General features: G+C 36.1%; 1 protein-coding gene across 2 annotated transcripts in view; it reads right to left on the reverse strand.

The window, feature by feature from the left end:
* Positions 1-14604, reverse strand: part of Ascc3 (activating signal cointegrator 1 complex subunit 3) — a 317613-nt gene that overhangs the window by 237174 nt on the left and 65835 nt on the right. For both annotated transcript variants that reach the window (XM_048449042.3, XM_048449043.3), the window contains exons 6-8: positions 9423-9627; positions 8606-8747; positions 7868-7993 (exon numbers count right to left, since the gene is read on the reverse strand). In XM_048449042.3, the coding sequence (XP_048304999.3) occupies positions 7868-7993; positions 8606-8747; positions 9423-9627 (473 nt within the window). The remainder of the gene's footprint in view (positions 1-7867; positions 7994-8605; positions 8748-9422; positions 9628-14604) is intronic.

The following is a 14604-nucleotide window of genomic DNA, read 5'->3' on the forward strand; positions in this document are numbered from 1 at the left end:
ACTATGCCCCTGAGCAACTGAAACACTACACCAACCAATACCTGAGCATCCTGACCCAGAGCCAGTGAAAGAAACACACCCAGGATCTGAAAACAGGACCAGTAAAACAAACACTTTTAGGCTTGAACCCAGAACCAAAGAAACATGCCCTGACTCTGAAATCAGAGTCAAAGAAACACACTTTGTCTCTAGAACTAGAGCCAGTGAAAGAAATATGCCCTGGCCCCTAAACTAGAACTAAAAAGTTAAAAATGGCCAGTGAAAGAAACAGAGTTTGGCCCTGAAACCAAAGCTAACTCTGCCCCTGAACAACTAAACTAACCAATCCCTGAGAAGAAAAATTTCTCCCTGAGAAAATTCTACCCCCTAAGAAGTCCTATATAAGTCCCCCTTCCAGTTCAGGTGGGACTGCTGTACTTTCTCACCCTGGCAGAGGCCCACTCTCCTGGACTCCTCCTTCCCAAATAAATATCTTTCTCAAAAGAATCTTGGGTGAAGATCTTCATTCACTGGAGCGGAATAGAAGAACATTGCTGAGACATTAGGGTATAGTAGGGGCTGTTTGTTCATCCCAGATGCCCAGAACCAAAATAATCAAAGAGAAACTGTATTAATTAAAACACTGCTTGGTCCATTAGCTCTAGCTTCTTCTAGCTTATTGGATAACTCTTACATATTAATTTAACCCATTTCTAACAATCTGTATATCACCACAAGGCCATGGCCTACCAGCAAAACTTCAGCATGTCTATCACTGGTGGCAGCTCCATGGCGTCTGACTCTTCTTCTACCTCCCAGCATTCTATTTAGTTTTCCCTACCTAGCTCTGTTTCCCTATAGCTCTGTTATAGGCCCAAAGCAGTTCCTTTATTCATCAACCAATAAAAGCAACACACAGAAAGACCTTCCACACTATTAGGGGATTAACAGGAAAAAAAAAAAACCAACAACAAAAAACTTTGCTGAGATGTTCCTTTAAGGGGGTTAAACAAGGCTGAGAAGAAAAAAAAGTAACAACTTTTCTTTTCTGCAGGGGTTTCGCCTTTAGCAGACTGTAGCAGAAGAGGTAACATCTTGAACCTCAGCAGAAGCAGCAGCATATAGCTCTGCTAGGACATTCCCTTAGGTGAACAGAGCAGAGTTCAGCTGTAAGGCCTCTCTCTAGGAGAGGAGCAAGAGTGCTGTATCCTGTGAGGAGATTACTCCCCCCCCCCCCCCCCCCCCCCCGCACACTGCACCCCAGCTTCAGGAATTGCCTGACCTGCCGACAGATCTGAACTTTCTATTGAGGCTCCAGTCTCCAGAACTGTCCTTTTGCGGTTCTACCCTCCTGAGCTGTCCTACTGAGGCTCTAGGTTTCGCCTGGCTTCCTGACAAGTCAGGACATCTTTCCCTTCAGGGCTGAGGTGCCCTATTGCAGCTCTATTATTGTGGCTTCACCCCTTCAGAGCTGTCCCATTGCAGCACTAGGTATAGCCTGGCTTCCTGAAAAGTCAGGATACCTTTGCAGCTCCAGAGCTCTTAACAGTCACACTAGCTACACATACTTTAAAAAACTGTACTCTACTGAATTGAAAATCTAAAAAAAAAAAAAAAAAAATAGTTTTCTCAATGCATACCATTTACCAAGATTAAATCATAATCAGATAAGCTCAGTCACAGTCTCATTCTGAGATTCCTGGAGGCAGGATCACCATTTCAGATTGAGGTCAAGGTATGAGCCAGTGGCAGGCTGCTTTGCTTTTCTGATCTTCAGGATGAACCCAAATTTCTCTCTCTGAGCTTTTATTAATCGTGTTTTAGAAAGGAGTCAAAATATTTTTCTTTGCAGATGATATGATAGTAGATGAGTGACCCTAAAACTTGCACCAGGAAACTACTCAGCAAAGTAGGTTGACAAAAATTAACTCACAAAAATCAGTAGCCCTCCTATAAAAAATGACTAATAGACTGAAAAAGATATCAAGGAAACAACACCTTTCATAACAGCCTCAAAAAATATCCCAGAGTAACTCTGTCCAAGGAAGTGAAAGGCTTCTATGATTTAAAAAAATGGAAACTTTAAGATATTAAAAAAAAACCTTAGAAGATATGAGAAGATGGAAAGATCTCCCAGGTTCATGAGTCAGTAGGATTTATACAGAAAAATGGTCATCCTACCAAAAGCAATGTACAGATGGAATGTATTCCCCAACAAAATTCCAACACAACTCTTCCCATATGTGGAAAAGGTAGTTTGCAGCTTCATATGAAACACAAATAACCCAGAATAACTAATATAATCTTGAATGATAAGAACTGTGGGAGGTATCACTCAACCAAATTTTAAATTGGACTACGGAGCTATATAGTAATAAAAACAGTATAGTACTGCCACAGAAGCAGACGATACATTGATCAATGGAACAGAACTGAATACGCAGACATAAATCCACACACCTATGGACAACTGACAGGAATATTTTGCCTCCTGCCCTTTTCTGCTTCCTGACCAACCTGCCCTTTTCTCCATCGAACCATTGGCCATTTTGTGTTCTTCCTTGAACCAAAAACAATAAAGGAAATGATCATGGACTAAACCGTGAATCAAACTAAGCCAATCTTCCTGTTAAGCCATGTTTTTTAATTATTTTAATATAAATGGAAAACTGAATAATACATAGTTCATTTTGAAATTGCTTAGCCACTTGGGAAATCAACATGGAGTATCTCAAAAAATTGGGATTCAATCTATCTCAACACCCAGTAATACCACTCTTGGACATATACTCAAAGGATGTTCAATCCTACCACGAGGATACTTGCTCAATGTGTCCATAGCAGCGTTATTTGTAATGGCTAGAACCTGAATACAACCTACGTTGTTTCCAAAGAATGGACAAAAAAAAGGTAGTACGTTTACCCAATGGGGTATTACTCAGCTGTTAAAAACAGTAGCATCAGGAAATTTGAAAGAAAATGGATAGAACTAGATATAATCATCGTGCATGGGTAACCCAGACCCAGAAAGCAAACACAGTTATGTACTCGCTCATATTATAGTAAATTTATATATCACATTTATAATGAATATTAACCATAAATAAGAAGATAACCATGCTACAATCCATCAACCCAGAGAGGCTTGACAACAAGGAGGGCCCAAGTGGGGAAGGTATGGATCTCCAGGGAAGGGGAAATAGAGAAGAACTCCTTGGTAGACTGGGGGCGAATGGACATGAGAACTTGAAGGATCAGGTTTGGGGTGTGTGCAGAGGGAGAGAGTGCCGAGATAGGGTGCTTACCAGGTCGAATGGCAGCCTGATACAAGTGAAACTCCCACAAGTCTACAAGGATGGACCCAGCTAAGAATTCTGGGGGCAGTGGATGCATAGCCTGAAATGGCCATTCCCTGTGATCGGATTGGCCACTACCCAGGTTGTCATCAGAGAACCTTCATCCAGTAACTGAGGGAGGCAGATTCAGAGACCAATGGCCAAACATTAGGCCAAGCTTAGAGAGTCGTGTTAAGGAAAGGGAGGATGGATTGCAAGTGACATGGTGTCAGAGACATTGGAGGAACACCCACAATAACAGCTAGCCTGGTTCATGGGACTCTGAACTTCTCACAGACTCTGAACCAACAATCAAGGAGCCTGCATGGAACTGACTTAGACCCACTGCATATATGTGACAGTTATATAGCTTGGTCTATTTTTGTGACTCCTGGCAATGGGAGCAGGGGCTGTCTCTGGTGACTTGATTGGATCTTGTGCACTAATTCCTCATATTGGATTACCTTGCCCAGACTGAGTACAGGGAGAGGTGCTTGGTCTTACTGAAGCTTAATAGGCCATGTTTTACTGATGCCCATAGGAGGCCTGCCCCTTTCTGAGTGAATAGGGAGGAGGGATAGATTGGGGGAGGCACAAGAGAAGGGGATAAGGGAGTGGGAGGAGAGGAGTGAGGGGAAGTTCCAGTTGGGATGTAAAATAAATAAAACTTTTAAAAATTTAACTAAGAAAAGTGATCAGGTAACCCTGACACATAGGATAAAAACCACAGTGTAAGTTCTGGAAGAGTAGAAAACCTGTGGGAAAATGGCAAAAATATATAATAATAATTATTATTATTTTAATTAATATATAATAATCATATATTTTTTCAATATATATAAAATATACATTTTAATAAATAATAATTATTATTACTCTGTTTTTTGAAATAAAAATATCTCCCGCAAAACAGGTATCTCATCTAAAAGGATATGAAGTGGGCCAGGGAATGGATAAAATTAATACTAATCATTATTCTGCTCCATTCACAAAATCATAAGGTTGCAAAATGAAGTATTTGTATTTCTACATTGATTTTAATTTTATTTTTGTACTAAAAACAGCAAGATTTTCTGGAAATTGAGAATTTTATCTGTTTACTGACTGATCTTTCTCTGTAGATGCTTAATGGCCAATTGCATTTCAAGACAAATTATTACCCAAAGATAGAAAATTTTTTCCTTCTCTAACTGGGAGTTACTGGAAGGGAAGGTATTATACTCTAATAAAGTGTCAAATAAATTGAGAAAGTTATTCAGCAACAACAGTAACTGTTGAAGCAGTAGCTAAAGCTAATGGAGTCCATAATAGTGTCCTAAGTAGACAGGTCTTATGTCCATCTAAAAAAGAAGAAGAAATACCTCTTTCCTTGGACACACAGAAAAGAGACTACAAGGGGGCATAAGAAAGATGTTGGAGATTAGATGCTTGGAAGAATTCTCATCAGAAAGAACATTCTAGCACCACCTGCATCTTCAGCTGACATCATCAGAACTCTGAGAAAAGAAAAAGCAAATCTCCGCTCAAGCCAGTCTATGGATTTTTCACGACAGTTTAAGTACACAAATAGGCTTTTAGAATAGCAATAAACTGCAGACAAAACAGGCATCTTTCAATAGGGGACTAGGTAACTGCCTAGTCATCTGCAGGAAGAACATCACCAAAAGATATCACATGGCAATGAAAAGAATCTGTGACTACAGTGGCTTCTGGCAACAGATAGAATTGACCAATTTATCACAAACATATAATGAATTAATATTTGTTTAGAGATAAATATGTCAGAAAACAAAGAACTGTGGTTCATTCATCATTATAGATAATAAGTACAATTTTTATATAAAACATTAAAGATTTAATGTTAAAAAAATTTAATTTCAGAGATAGCTGTCTATGATTTGGTATAATTGTTTATATTCCTTATAATTGTTTAATAAAGCTGCTTAATTCTATAGGCTCTCAGTACTGTCTTTCAGAATTACCTATAGAGCTTCAAATACTATCTTCACAATCTATGTGGGCTCTACTTTAGTGACTGGGAATCAATCAGCAGTCAAGGCTCTGAGATTCTAAAAGGTTCTACAGGCAATCCTGACAGACGGAATGAAAACATATTGTTATAAGAACTCTGTTCTATTATAAAGCCTTATTGTACAAAACAACCTAAAATTTGCAACTTTAAGAAACTTATTTAAAAGTAATAAAAACACAAAATGAAATGTTGTAAAATGATTAAAGAAATGATAAAGCAGAAATAACAATGGACACAGAGAAAGTATTCCAGGATATGTATGCTGTAGGAAATCCTACAGACAGAAGTTACTCGCCCACTGGAGCATGGTCTCTTGAACTATTTAGGCCTATGTAAATCATGTGTCCTGCCTCTTTTCTGGCTGGGGAATATGGTTTCTGTTCTCCATTCCAGCAGAGGATTCTGATTAGTGAGTCTACCCATAAATAAATAACTGTCTATTATTCTCAATTTTGAACTAGTGTGGGATTTCTTCATGTGTAGGTATGTATTTGTGTATAATTCCATTTAAAAAGACAAAAATATAAGTGTATATTGAAAGAATTTTAGTCATTCTGTAGGTATATTTTGTTACTTTATGCTCCTCTTTTCATTTGCCTGTATTTGATATTTCTGAATATCTATATACTATTTACATATTAAAAGGAAGCAGTTACAGTTTTGCTATTAATTAAAAAGAATTAACCAAAATTTTTATTTCTATCTAGTTCATTTATTTTTTTTGTCTCAAAATAAGACATAAATTTAATTGTTGATGTGGCATTAACAATAATGTCAAAACTTTATTTTAATCATTTAATACTTATAATTGTGCATCTATGGCTATTCATATAAGGAAACAGACAATGCAGAAGATTTAACTACTTAAATTTGAAATACATATACAGAAAATATAAAACAGCATTTTAAAATAGAAGACCTTTGCTTGAATTTTCTTTTGCTTTCCCTCTCATTTTCACACTGTCTGTTCTATTCTAATTATATATTATCTAGTTCATTTAATTAAAATGTAATTGTATTATTTCCTTCCTCCAACTCCTCTCATGTCCCCACTCCATTCAATCCCTCTCAAACTCATGTCCTCTTTCTCTTCAATTATATACATGTACTCATATCTTTAAGATCTTTATGTCTATATGACTGCCAACATGTATGTATGTGCATCACGTGTGCTTAGTACCCACAGAGATCCTCTAGAACTGGAGTTACAGGCAGTTGTGAAGCTCCATGTGGGGGCTGCAAATGAACCCCTGACCTCTGCAAGAGCAGCAAGTGTTCTCTTAACCATAAGCTATCTTTCAAACCCCAAGCAACTGCATCCTCCTAATGCAACAGTAAATACTAGGGACACATTAAGTGATACTTTACTTTGAAATAAAGCAAATGCTGATACAAGTATACTATTCAGAAACCTTCTAGATAAGTTTAAACTTTCTCAACAATTAAGTTATAGAAAATTAAAGAACTTAAAATTTGTTCACCCAAGCAAGAAAGTACTTTATTATATTTGATGATCATTTGATATGTCAATATAATATATCACACCTTTAAAATATTTAAGTAAGCTCAACTGAGTTAAGCTTTTTTTAAAAAAAAAACAATCAGCTGAAGGGTGATTCTGATTCTTTTTTTTTTTTAATTCTCTACTTTTTTGGGAACCTGCCAACCAGTTCCCAGATTACTCATACACAGAGAGGCTTATTCTTATTTATAAATGTCTGACCTTAGCTTGGCTTGTTTCTAAGCACTTTTTCTTAAATTATAGCATCAACCTTTTTCCTCTGGGCTTTTATCTTTCTCTTACTTCTGTATACGTTACTTTCACTCTTACTCTGTGTGGCTGGGTGGCTGGCCCCTGACATCCTCCTCTTCTTGTTCTATCTTGCTCCTTCTTCCAGAGTTCTCCTTTTATATATTCTCTCTGCCTGCCAGCCCTGCCTATCCTTTCTCCTGCCTCACTATTGGCCACTCAGCTTTTTATTAGACCATCAGGTGTTTTAGACAGGCAAAGAATCACAGCTTCACAGAGTTAAACAAATGCAGCATAAACAAAAGCAACACATCTTTACATTAATAAACAAATGTTCCACAGCATAAACAAAAGTAACACAGCTTAAAATAATATTCCATAACAGAAGGGCAGGGAAGATGGGTAAGACAGTACATGCTTACTAAAGAAGCATGAGTTTGGCTACCCAGCACCTACATTTAAAATAAAATGGCACAGAAGCACACGACTGTTGTCTAGCTTGGGCAAGTGAGAAAAGCACTTGTACCCAAATGTGCATATACACACACATGAGCACATACATGCAAAAATTTAGTTGTAGTGACCAAAATGAACAAAAGATAAACAAATGTAATGCAAAGGCACATATTACATGTTACATGTATGAAGAAAGGCATGCATCCTTTTCGCCATTTATACTCCAACAGCCTACTTCTTAAACAACCAGTTATCTATATTCTTAACTAGATTCATTAACCAATGATAACTTTCATACTCAAAAGCTCATCTTACCTCATCTAAGTCTTGGATATAAACTGGCTTTTCCTCAAAGCCAACTGGCATTGGTTCACTATAAGGGATCCGTACTTCTTCATACAGCTTGGTATTCTCTCTTTGAATTCCTTCTGGTAAAATCATCTATAAGCATCAAAAATAAAGTTCCAATAAAATAAAAACAACTGCTCTGGTAAGATTTTAGTTAAATTAGAGATGATGACAAAATGTTACTGGTTTTATGACAAAGTCCTAACAAATAAATCCAGCTAATACAAAAAAATAAATCTAAATGAGAGAAAAATAAACATGAACTATACCTACAAACATTAAGAAATCGGGTATCTCATGATACACAGAGCACAGTAAGGTGATGAACTGAAAGTACACACTAGCTACACAGTATTCTTGAGCACAAATGTTCTCTCATAACCAGAAAAATATGTAACAGTCTAAGTTTAACCAGTCAATGAAACAATGGATACAATTCATAAATACAAACTGAAACAATCAAAAAAATGTGAATATGTTCTGAATACTGAACATATTTAAATTTGCTAAAATACAAAACATATTTAAATATATTTCAGGAACTTAAAAGATATACTGCAATACTCCATTTTTCCTATTATTTTCACATTTAATTCCGCATATTGTATCTAATGGAAATATAGTCAAGGACACAAGGAAATATCTATGCAGGCATTTCCTCAGAAAATACCTGTTTCCAAAAGTGGTTATATTACAATGACATACCTTGGCACCAGCAATGAATGCTGATGTTTCTCGGGCCTCAGCCTGGGAATCATAAACATGGGGATAACGGATTTTTTCAACCTCCATGTCTCTCTGCCTGCCCAGAATTGGAGCACTTCTAGCATTCAGAAGTGCCTGTTCTCTATAAATAAAAAGGTAAATAAATAAAAAGCCAGATTTGACACTATCATTTTAAAAATAAAGTCATATACCTAAACGAAGCCATTATGATAGTTATTCTAAGTACTCCATTAAAAAGACAGAACCTCAACTACAAAGGGAGATATTAGCAACCTAGAAGTTTTAGGAGAAATAAATATGTTTTAAGTATCCAGTTGCTACTTTAACAGAAGAGTTAGTAAGGATGGTTTGCTACTTTTTAACTGTAATTTTGCTACTGTTATGAATATCAATGTAAATATTTTGGAGATAGAGGTTTGCCAAGGGGCTGACAACAGATGGAGACCCACAGGTTCAAAACTGCTAATTTAAACAAATACATCAATCATTTTCATTTTTCAATAACAAGGAAATAACATATCATTAAATTGAAAACAAAAATATGTAAACGTATATCCCTGTAGCGCTCATGTAACTTAACTGAAAAGTGTATACTGGGCAACTTAGACTAGCCCACCACTATAAATGAAATGTTTCACTTACAGGAATTCAATCAAGACTTGCTTAAAGAGTGATTGTTTTACTTTGTCATAGAAAGCAAGGTTGTAAGAGAATCACCAAATTACTAAAAAACTAAAGAACAAATTACAAGTAAAATCACACCACTTTCACGTTTTCAGCACCTGACTTTTACTACCTGTGTATCCGGAGTTCCTTAGGATCAAAGGACAAAAGTCCTTCCCCAGAAGCCTCCCCATCCTCTCCAGCCTTTTTTTGTCTGGAAATCCTTTTTTCTTCACGGCGATACAGTTTCATTAACTGTTTTTCTTGTTCAGACTGAATAGTGACTTGACATCCATAATTAGGCTTGGCATTCTCTCCTAAAATTTTTTTACAACTATCTGTAAAGTAATTTAAAAATATAATGAATTATAAATCTCAGACATGACCTTTATGAAAATCATTTTCCCCCACAAAAACATAACAAAATCCAATTCTCTAACAACTCACCTTTTATAGCTGATTTACTCCATTATATATTTTTAAAACATTAAAAACATGGTATCTACATAATATTGCATAGGAACTTAAGAAAAATCAGCAGAAGTTTCTTTTTAATGATTCAGTACTGTAAGGGATACTGAGAACATTTAATTTTTCATATAACATCAGAATGGCAAAAATTGCATATTTTTATAATAATTTGTTTATGATTTTAAATACATAATTATCAATTTTAAATTAATTTACTATTTCTGTGACAAAATAATAATGTTATATATTAAATACAACTTTCCTCTAAGTAATTAGCCTTGCTATTCTAGATTATACATTTATTACTTTTCACAGCTCAGGATATATCCATAGACAATGGTCAAAACAACATTACTGTCCACCTTCTTATAGAAACGCAGGAGAAATAAATCAACCAAAGCTTACTGTTTATGAAGTATGAGTTAAGTTTGTGTGTGATCATCTCAATATTCAGGATGTTTTCCAAACATGATTGCCTTCTGTGGCTATTTATTTATTTGGTTTGGTTTTTTGAGACTGGGTTTCTCTTAACAGTACTGGCTGCCATTGCATCTGCTTTGTAGACCAGGCAGGCCTTGAACTCTGTGTAACAGTCCTGGCTGCCCATGCAACTGCATTGTAGACCAGGCTGGCCTTGAACTCACAGCAATCTACTTGTCTCTGTTTCCTGAATACTGGGATTAAAGGTACATGCCACTACCACTCCATGCCTTTTGTGTTTAGTTAAAGTCTTTCCAAGTCCCTACAGTTCAGAAGGAACCAACAGAACTTCCACTAAAAGGAGTCAAAGTCAGTAAGCATTTACAATATTGAGAATTCAGCACAACGAGGCTAGGAAGACAATACCAAATAAGACTTATCTATACACTGAACAGAGCACAGGTACAACGTATTGTATCAAATGGCAAAAATTCAAATTAGAACAGGGGAGGTATTAAACAAAGCACCAAGACAGTAAAATGAGGTTCAAATTTATTCTTAGTCAAATCTTAAAATTTCTCACACACTGCACCCTTATATAACTTAGAGTAAACCTTTTTAATTCTCAATCACATAAAATAATCTCCTAAAATGTGGCTTTATTAGCATTAGAACATATGTTTCAAAAGTATAAAAGAAGAAAGACTTTGACCTACAATAACCTGAAATTTTATATCTTTAATAAAAATTTTGTCTTGTCTCATACACCTCACATTCTACACAATAGCATATAATTTATAATTAACTTTCAATGCCAAAAAATCCAGATTAAGAAAGCTTTCACATGTACTGATAGGTGAATCTCCAATACAGGAGGCCCCAAGGGCTTCGGCTCCTGAATGCCTCTTGTGACCACTGTGCCTTTACAAGTTTGTCACTGCAAGTTTTGTCTGGTATCTGGCATAATGTGAATGGCTCTGAGGGGATTCCCACTCCCTTTAATGCAGTGTGATTAGCTCATGGATATATCCCCATTCTATTGTGCATTTTTTCCTGTGAATTATTATAAAGATGATTTCCTCTTAAGCTATACTGTTTAACGGAATTAATGATTTTATACCCAGGTCCATATCCAGGATTTGGGAGTTGACCCACCCAAACATCTACCCCATCTATGAGCTGTTGGAGCACGTGAAGGGACTGACTGGTCCTGAGGAATGGTTGCTAGGCTATCTGAGAAAAATTTCAGTGAGGGTCCAGTAGCGATGGTGTACCAGAAGGCAGAGGCCTTGAACAAGACCAACAACTCATTGCAATGAATATTTGCAAGGAAAGGTATTTAGGCAAAAGGATATACTGCATGACATGCTACAGGTCCCAAGGCCACTACAAAAAGAGTACATGACGGAGAGAAGCAAAAGATGGAGGAATGAAGTGTCTTTTTTTCCTTTCTTTTTGAAATCTTCTTTGGTAGGGGCAGGCTACAAGGATGGTGGGTGGACATGGAAAAACTAAGAAATCAGTGAGATTGCGGTGCCTGATGTATATCTCCCAAAGAATCAATAAAATTAATGTTAATTAAAATTATGCAAGATAAAGTATTTTGCTCAAATAAGCAAAATTTTCAAGAATATAGCTAGTTATAAATAGAAGCAGCATTAACAACAATCCTATAAAGGATAAAAGTAAAAGCCATGTGAGAAGAGTAGAAAACATTTCTCAGACAGATATCTAAAATACACTTATGAACAATTTAAATTTAGTTTTGGGACTAGGAAAGGAGCTCAATGGTAGAATTCTTGCCGAGCATGTATGAAGCCCTAAATTCAATTTCCAGCACTGAAAAAAAATTAATATTTAGTGTTGACTAAAAAATACATTGTTTCTATGTTATCATTATAGAACAAATTATGTAAAATGAGAAAGAATATGATCATAACTGGGATTACTAACTACTCTTTGACACACTACAACTTTAAAAAATGTGAAACTATAATTCATGTATATGGTGGTAGTAACATTTAGAATACTAACCAAGATAACACAAACTTTTCAGAACTTATAAATTTCAGGATTGAAGTATGAACTACTATTACTTATGAAAAAATAAACTGTTTACAAATAAAGAGGGTTTATCTGTTCTTAAATTCTGCTGGTTTCCTCCAGCATGTAAATGGAATCCCTGTGGTCAGGGCAGTATGAAATTAGCTCTTCCATGTATGTGAAGAGCTCAGAGCGTCTCATAAAAGACCAAATTGCTAAATTTCAAATATCTAAGTTTCTAATAATCTTTTATTTTGGATTTCATTAATTTTATTGAAAGTTATATTTCTTAGTTCCAGATATAACAGTAGTTGGTTAAATTACTTCTGTCCACTCAAATCAATGTTTCCAAAATTGAAGCATAATCAGCCTTTTGAAAGAACTTAAAAGGCGTAAATGAAGCACGATTTACAAGGTTAAGGATAAAATACACTGTTCCTTGGTTTATTTTTTTGGTGAGAATGTACCTGTCAAAACGGTTACAGTCACTCTGGGTGGACTCAGGTTGCACATGGCAACACGGAGCTGCCTACAATTTACCAGTGCAGATCTTATATTCAGGGCCAGCATGGAGAATTATTATGAAAATTCGATCCTATAGGCCAATGGTATTGGGGTAACTTACCCCTATGGGCATGGTCTTCTCTGGGTACATGATCAGATAAGAACTGAGGGCAAGGTCATGTGTTCTCTCTAGGCCGATGAGGGAATTGGCAGAGCTACATGTTGGTACCCTTGGCCCTTGATGAACAGAGGTTATGAGGTTACAGGCGGCAGCAGAGAGTTGGATCCCTGGCAGGATGGGCGGAGCAGCTGCAGATGTGACTAGACTCCTCCTTCTCTGTTTTGGAATCTTTGTCCACAGATTTGATATAATAAAAGATAAAACAGTCTTAAAATTTTCTGCTTTGGAGAATCTGAACACTACCTTTATGGTCTTATAATTATGGTGATGCTTCCTTAACTTCCCTAAAGACATTGCAGAAGAATTCTTGCAAATATATTCCTTTTAAAACAAAATTCTACATTAGAAACAGTGGCAGTTTTATAAAAATAGTCCATAGTAAAAGCTTCTGGAGTGTTTTATAAAGCCTGAACTAAGTTTAGTGCAAAAAACAAAATTTTCATTCAGTTACTAATAGAGTAGAAATAAATTTTCTCAAATGGAACTAGACTGAGACAGAAATTATGTAGAACTTTTATTATGGATACAAGCAACCTGTTCTCTATAAGAAATACTAAAGATAACAAATTTTTAAAACCTGTGGTATCTGGTTTATAAAACACCTACAAACTTAAATGTAGTTCTTATATAGCAATAAAAATCCCTCCTCTAAATTAGGTATTACTTGGCTATGGGTGTCAATTAACCATTTACTATTTAAAATATTACCCCTTATAAAGCCTTAAAAGGGCATTTGTAAAACGTTGGTTTCATGTAATCCTTGTAATTATTTAAATTTCGAGATTTAAATTAAGTACCTCAAGGTTTTCAATACCACTTAAATTGATCTAATCTAGGGTCTTAAGTCGATATTAAAATGAAGGTTCACAGTTTTACTTCACATTCATATCTTTGGTCTGGAACTGAATGTTTGGTGGGTATCTTAGGTTTTTCTTGCTGTGAGAAGACACCATGACCATGGCACCTCTTATAAAGAAAACATTTAATTGGGGTGGCTCCCTTACAGTTTCAGAGCTTCAGTCCATTATCTTCAGGGCTGAGACCTTGACAGCCTACAGGCAGACATATGGCAGGAGCTGAGACTCCTACATCTTCTTGACTCATGGGGTGGTTTCTGAGCCTAAGAAACCTCAAAGTCTGCCCACATAGTGAGACATTTTCTCCAATAAGGCTAAACTCACCACCAACAAAGCCACACCTCCTAATTGCGCCACTCCCTATGAACTTCTGGGGGACAAATATATTCAAACCACCACAGTGGGTGAATTAGAATCTAAGTATAGAATCAAATCTAACTATCATCTAACTATCCCTAGAATCAGTTTTCCCAACTCCAACTTAGGCCATTATGATAACCTGATGATGGACTTGAGATTTCATAGCTTAAATTCTGTACCATCAGAAACTCACAGTGAGAATTACAAGAAAAAAAAAAATCAGTAAACAGGTTTTGTTGCTGCTGCTGCAATTATACTGCTTAAGCAAACAGCAAAAAATGCAATGTAACAGAAATTTGCCTAAATACTCTTAGCTGCTAATGGTGAATAGGTGATCTCTAAGATGCATGATTTTGTATTTACTGCGGAAAGAGAGGAGCCTATGAATGTCAGAGAAGAAGATCCCAGGGAGGACCATGTTTCTAACAATTGTAATGCAATCCCAGCCTTCTAAGAACATTTATTAGAATTAGAGAAGA

The sequence above is a fragment of the Myodes glareolus genome, chromosome 1 (assembly GCF_982192425.1).
Source record: "Myodes glareolus chromosome 1, mMyoGla1.1, whole genome shotgun sequence".
NCBI lineage: Eukaryota > Metazoa > Chordata > Mammalia > Rodentia > Cricetidae > Myodes > Myodes glareolus.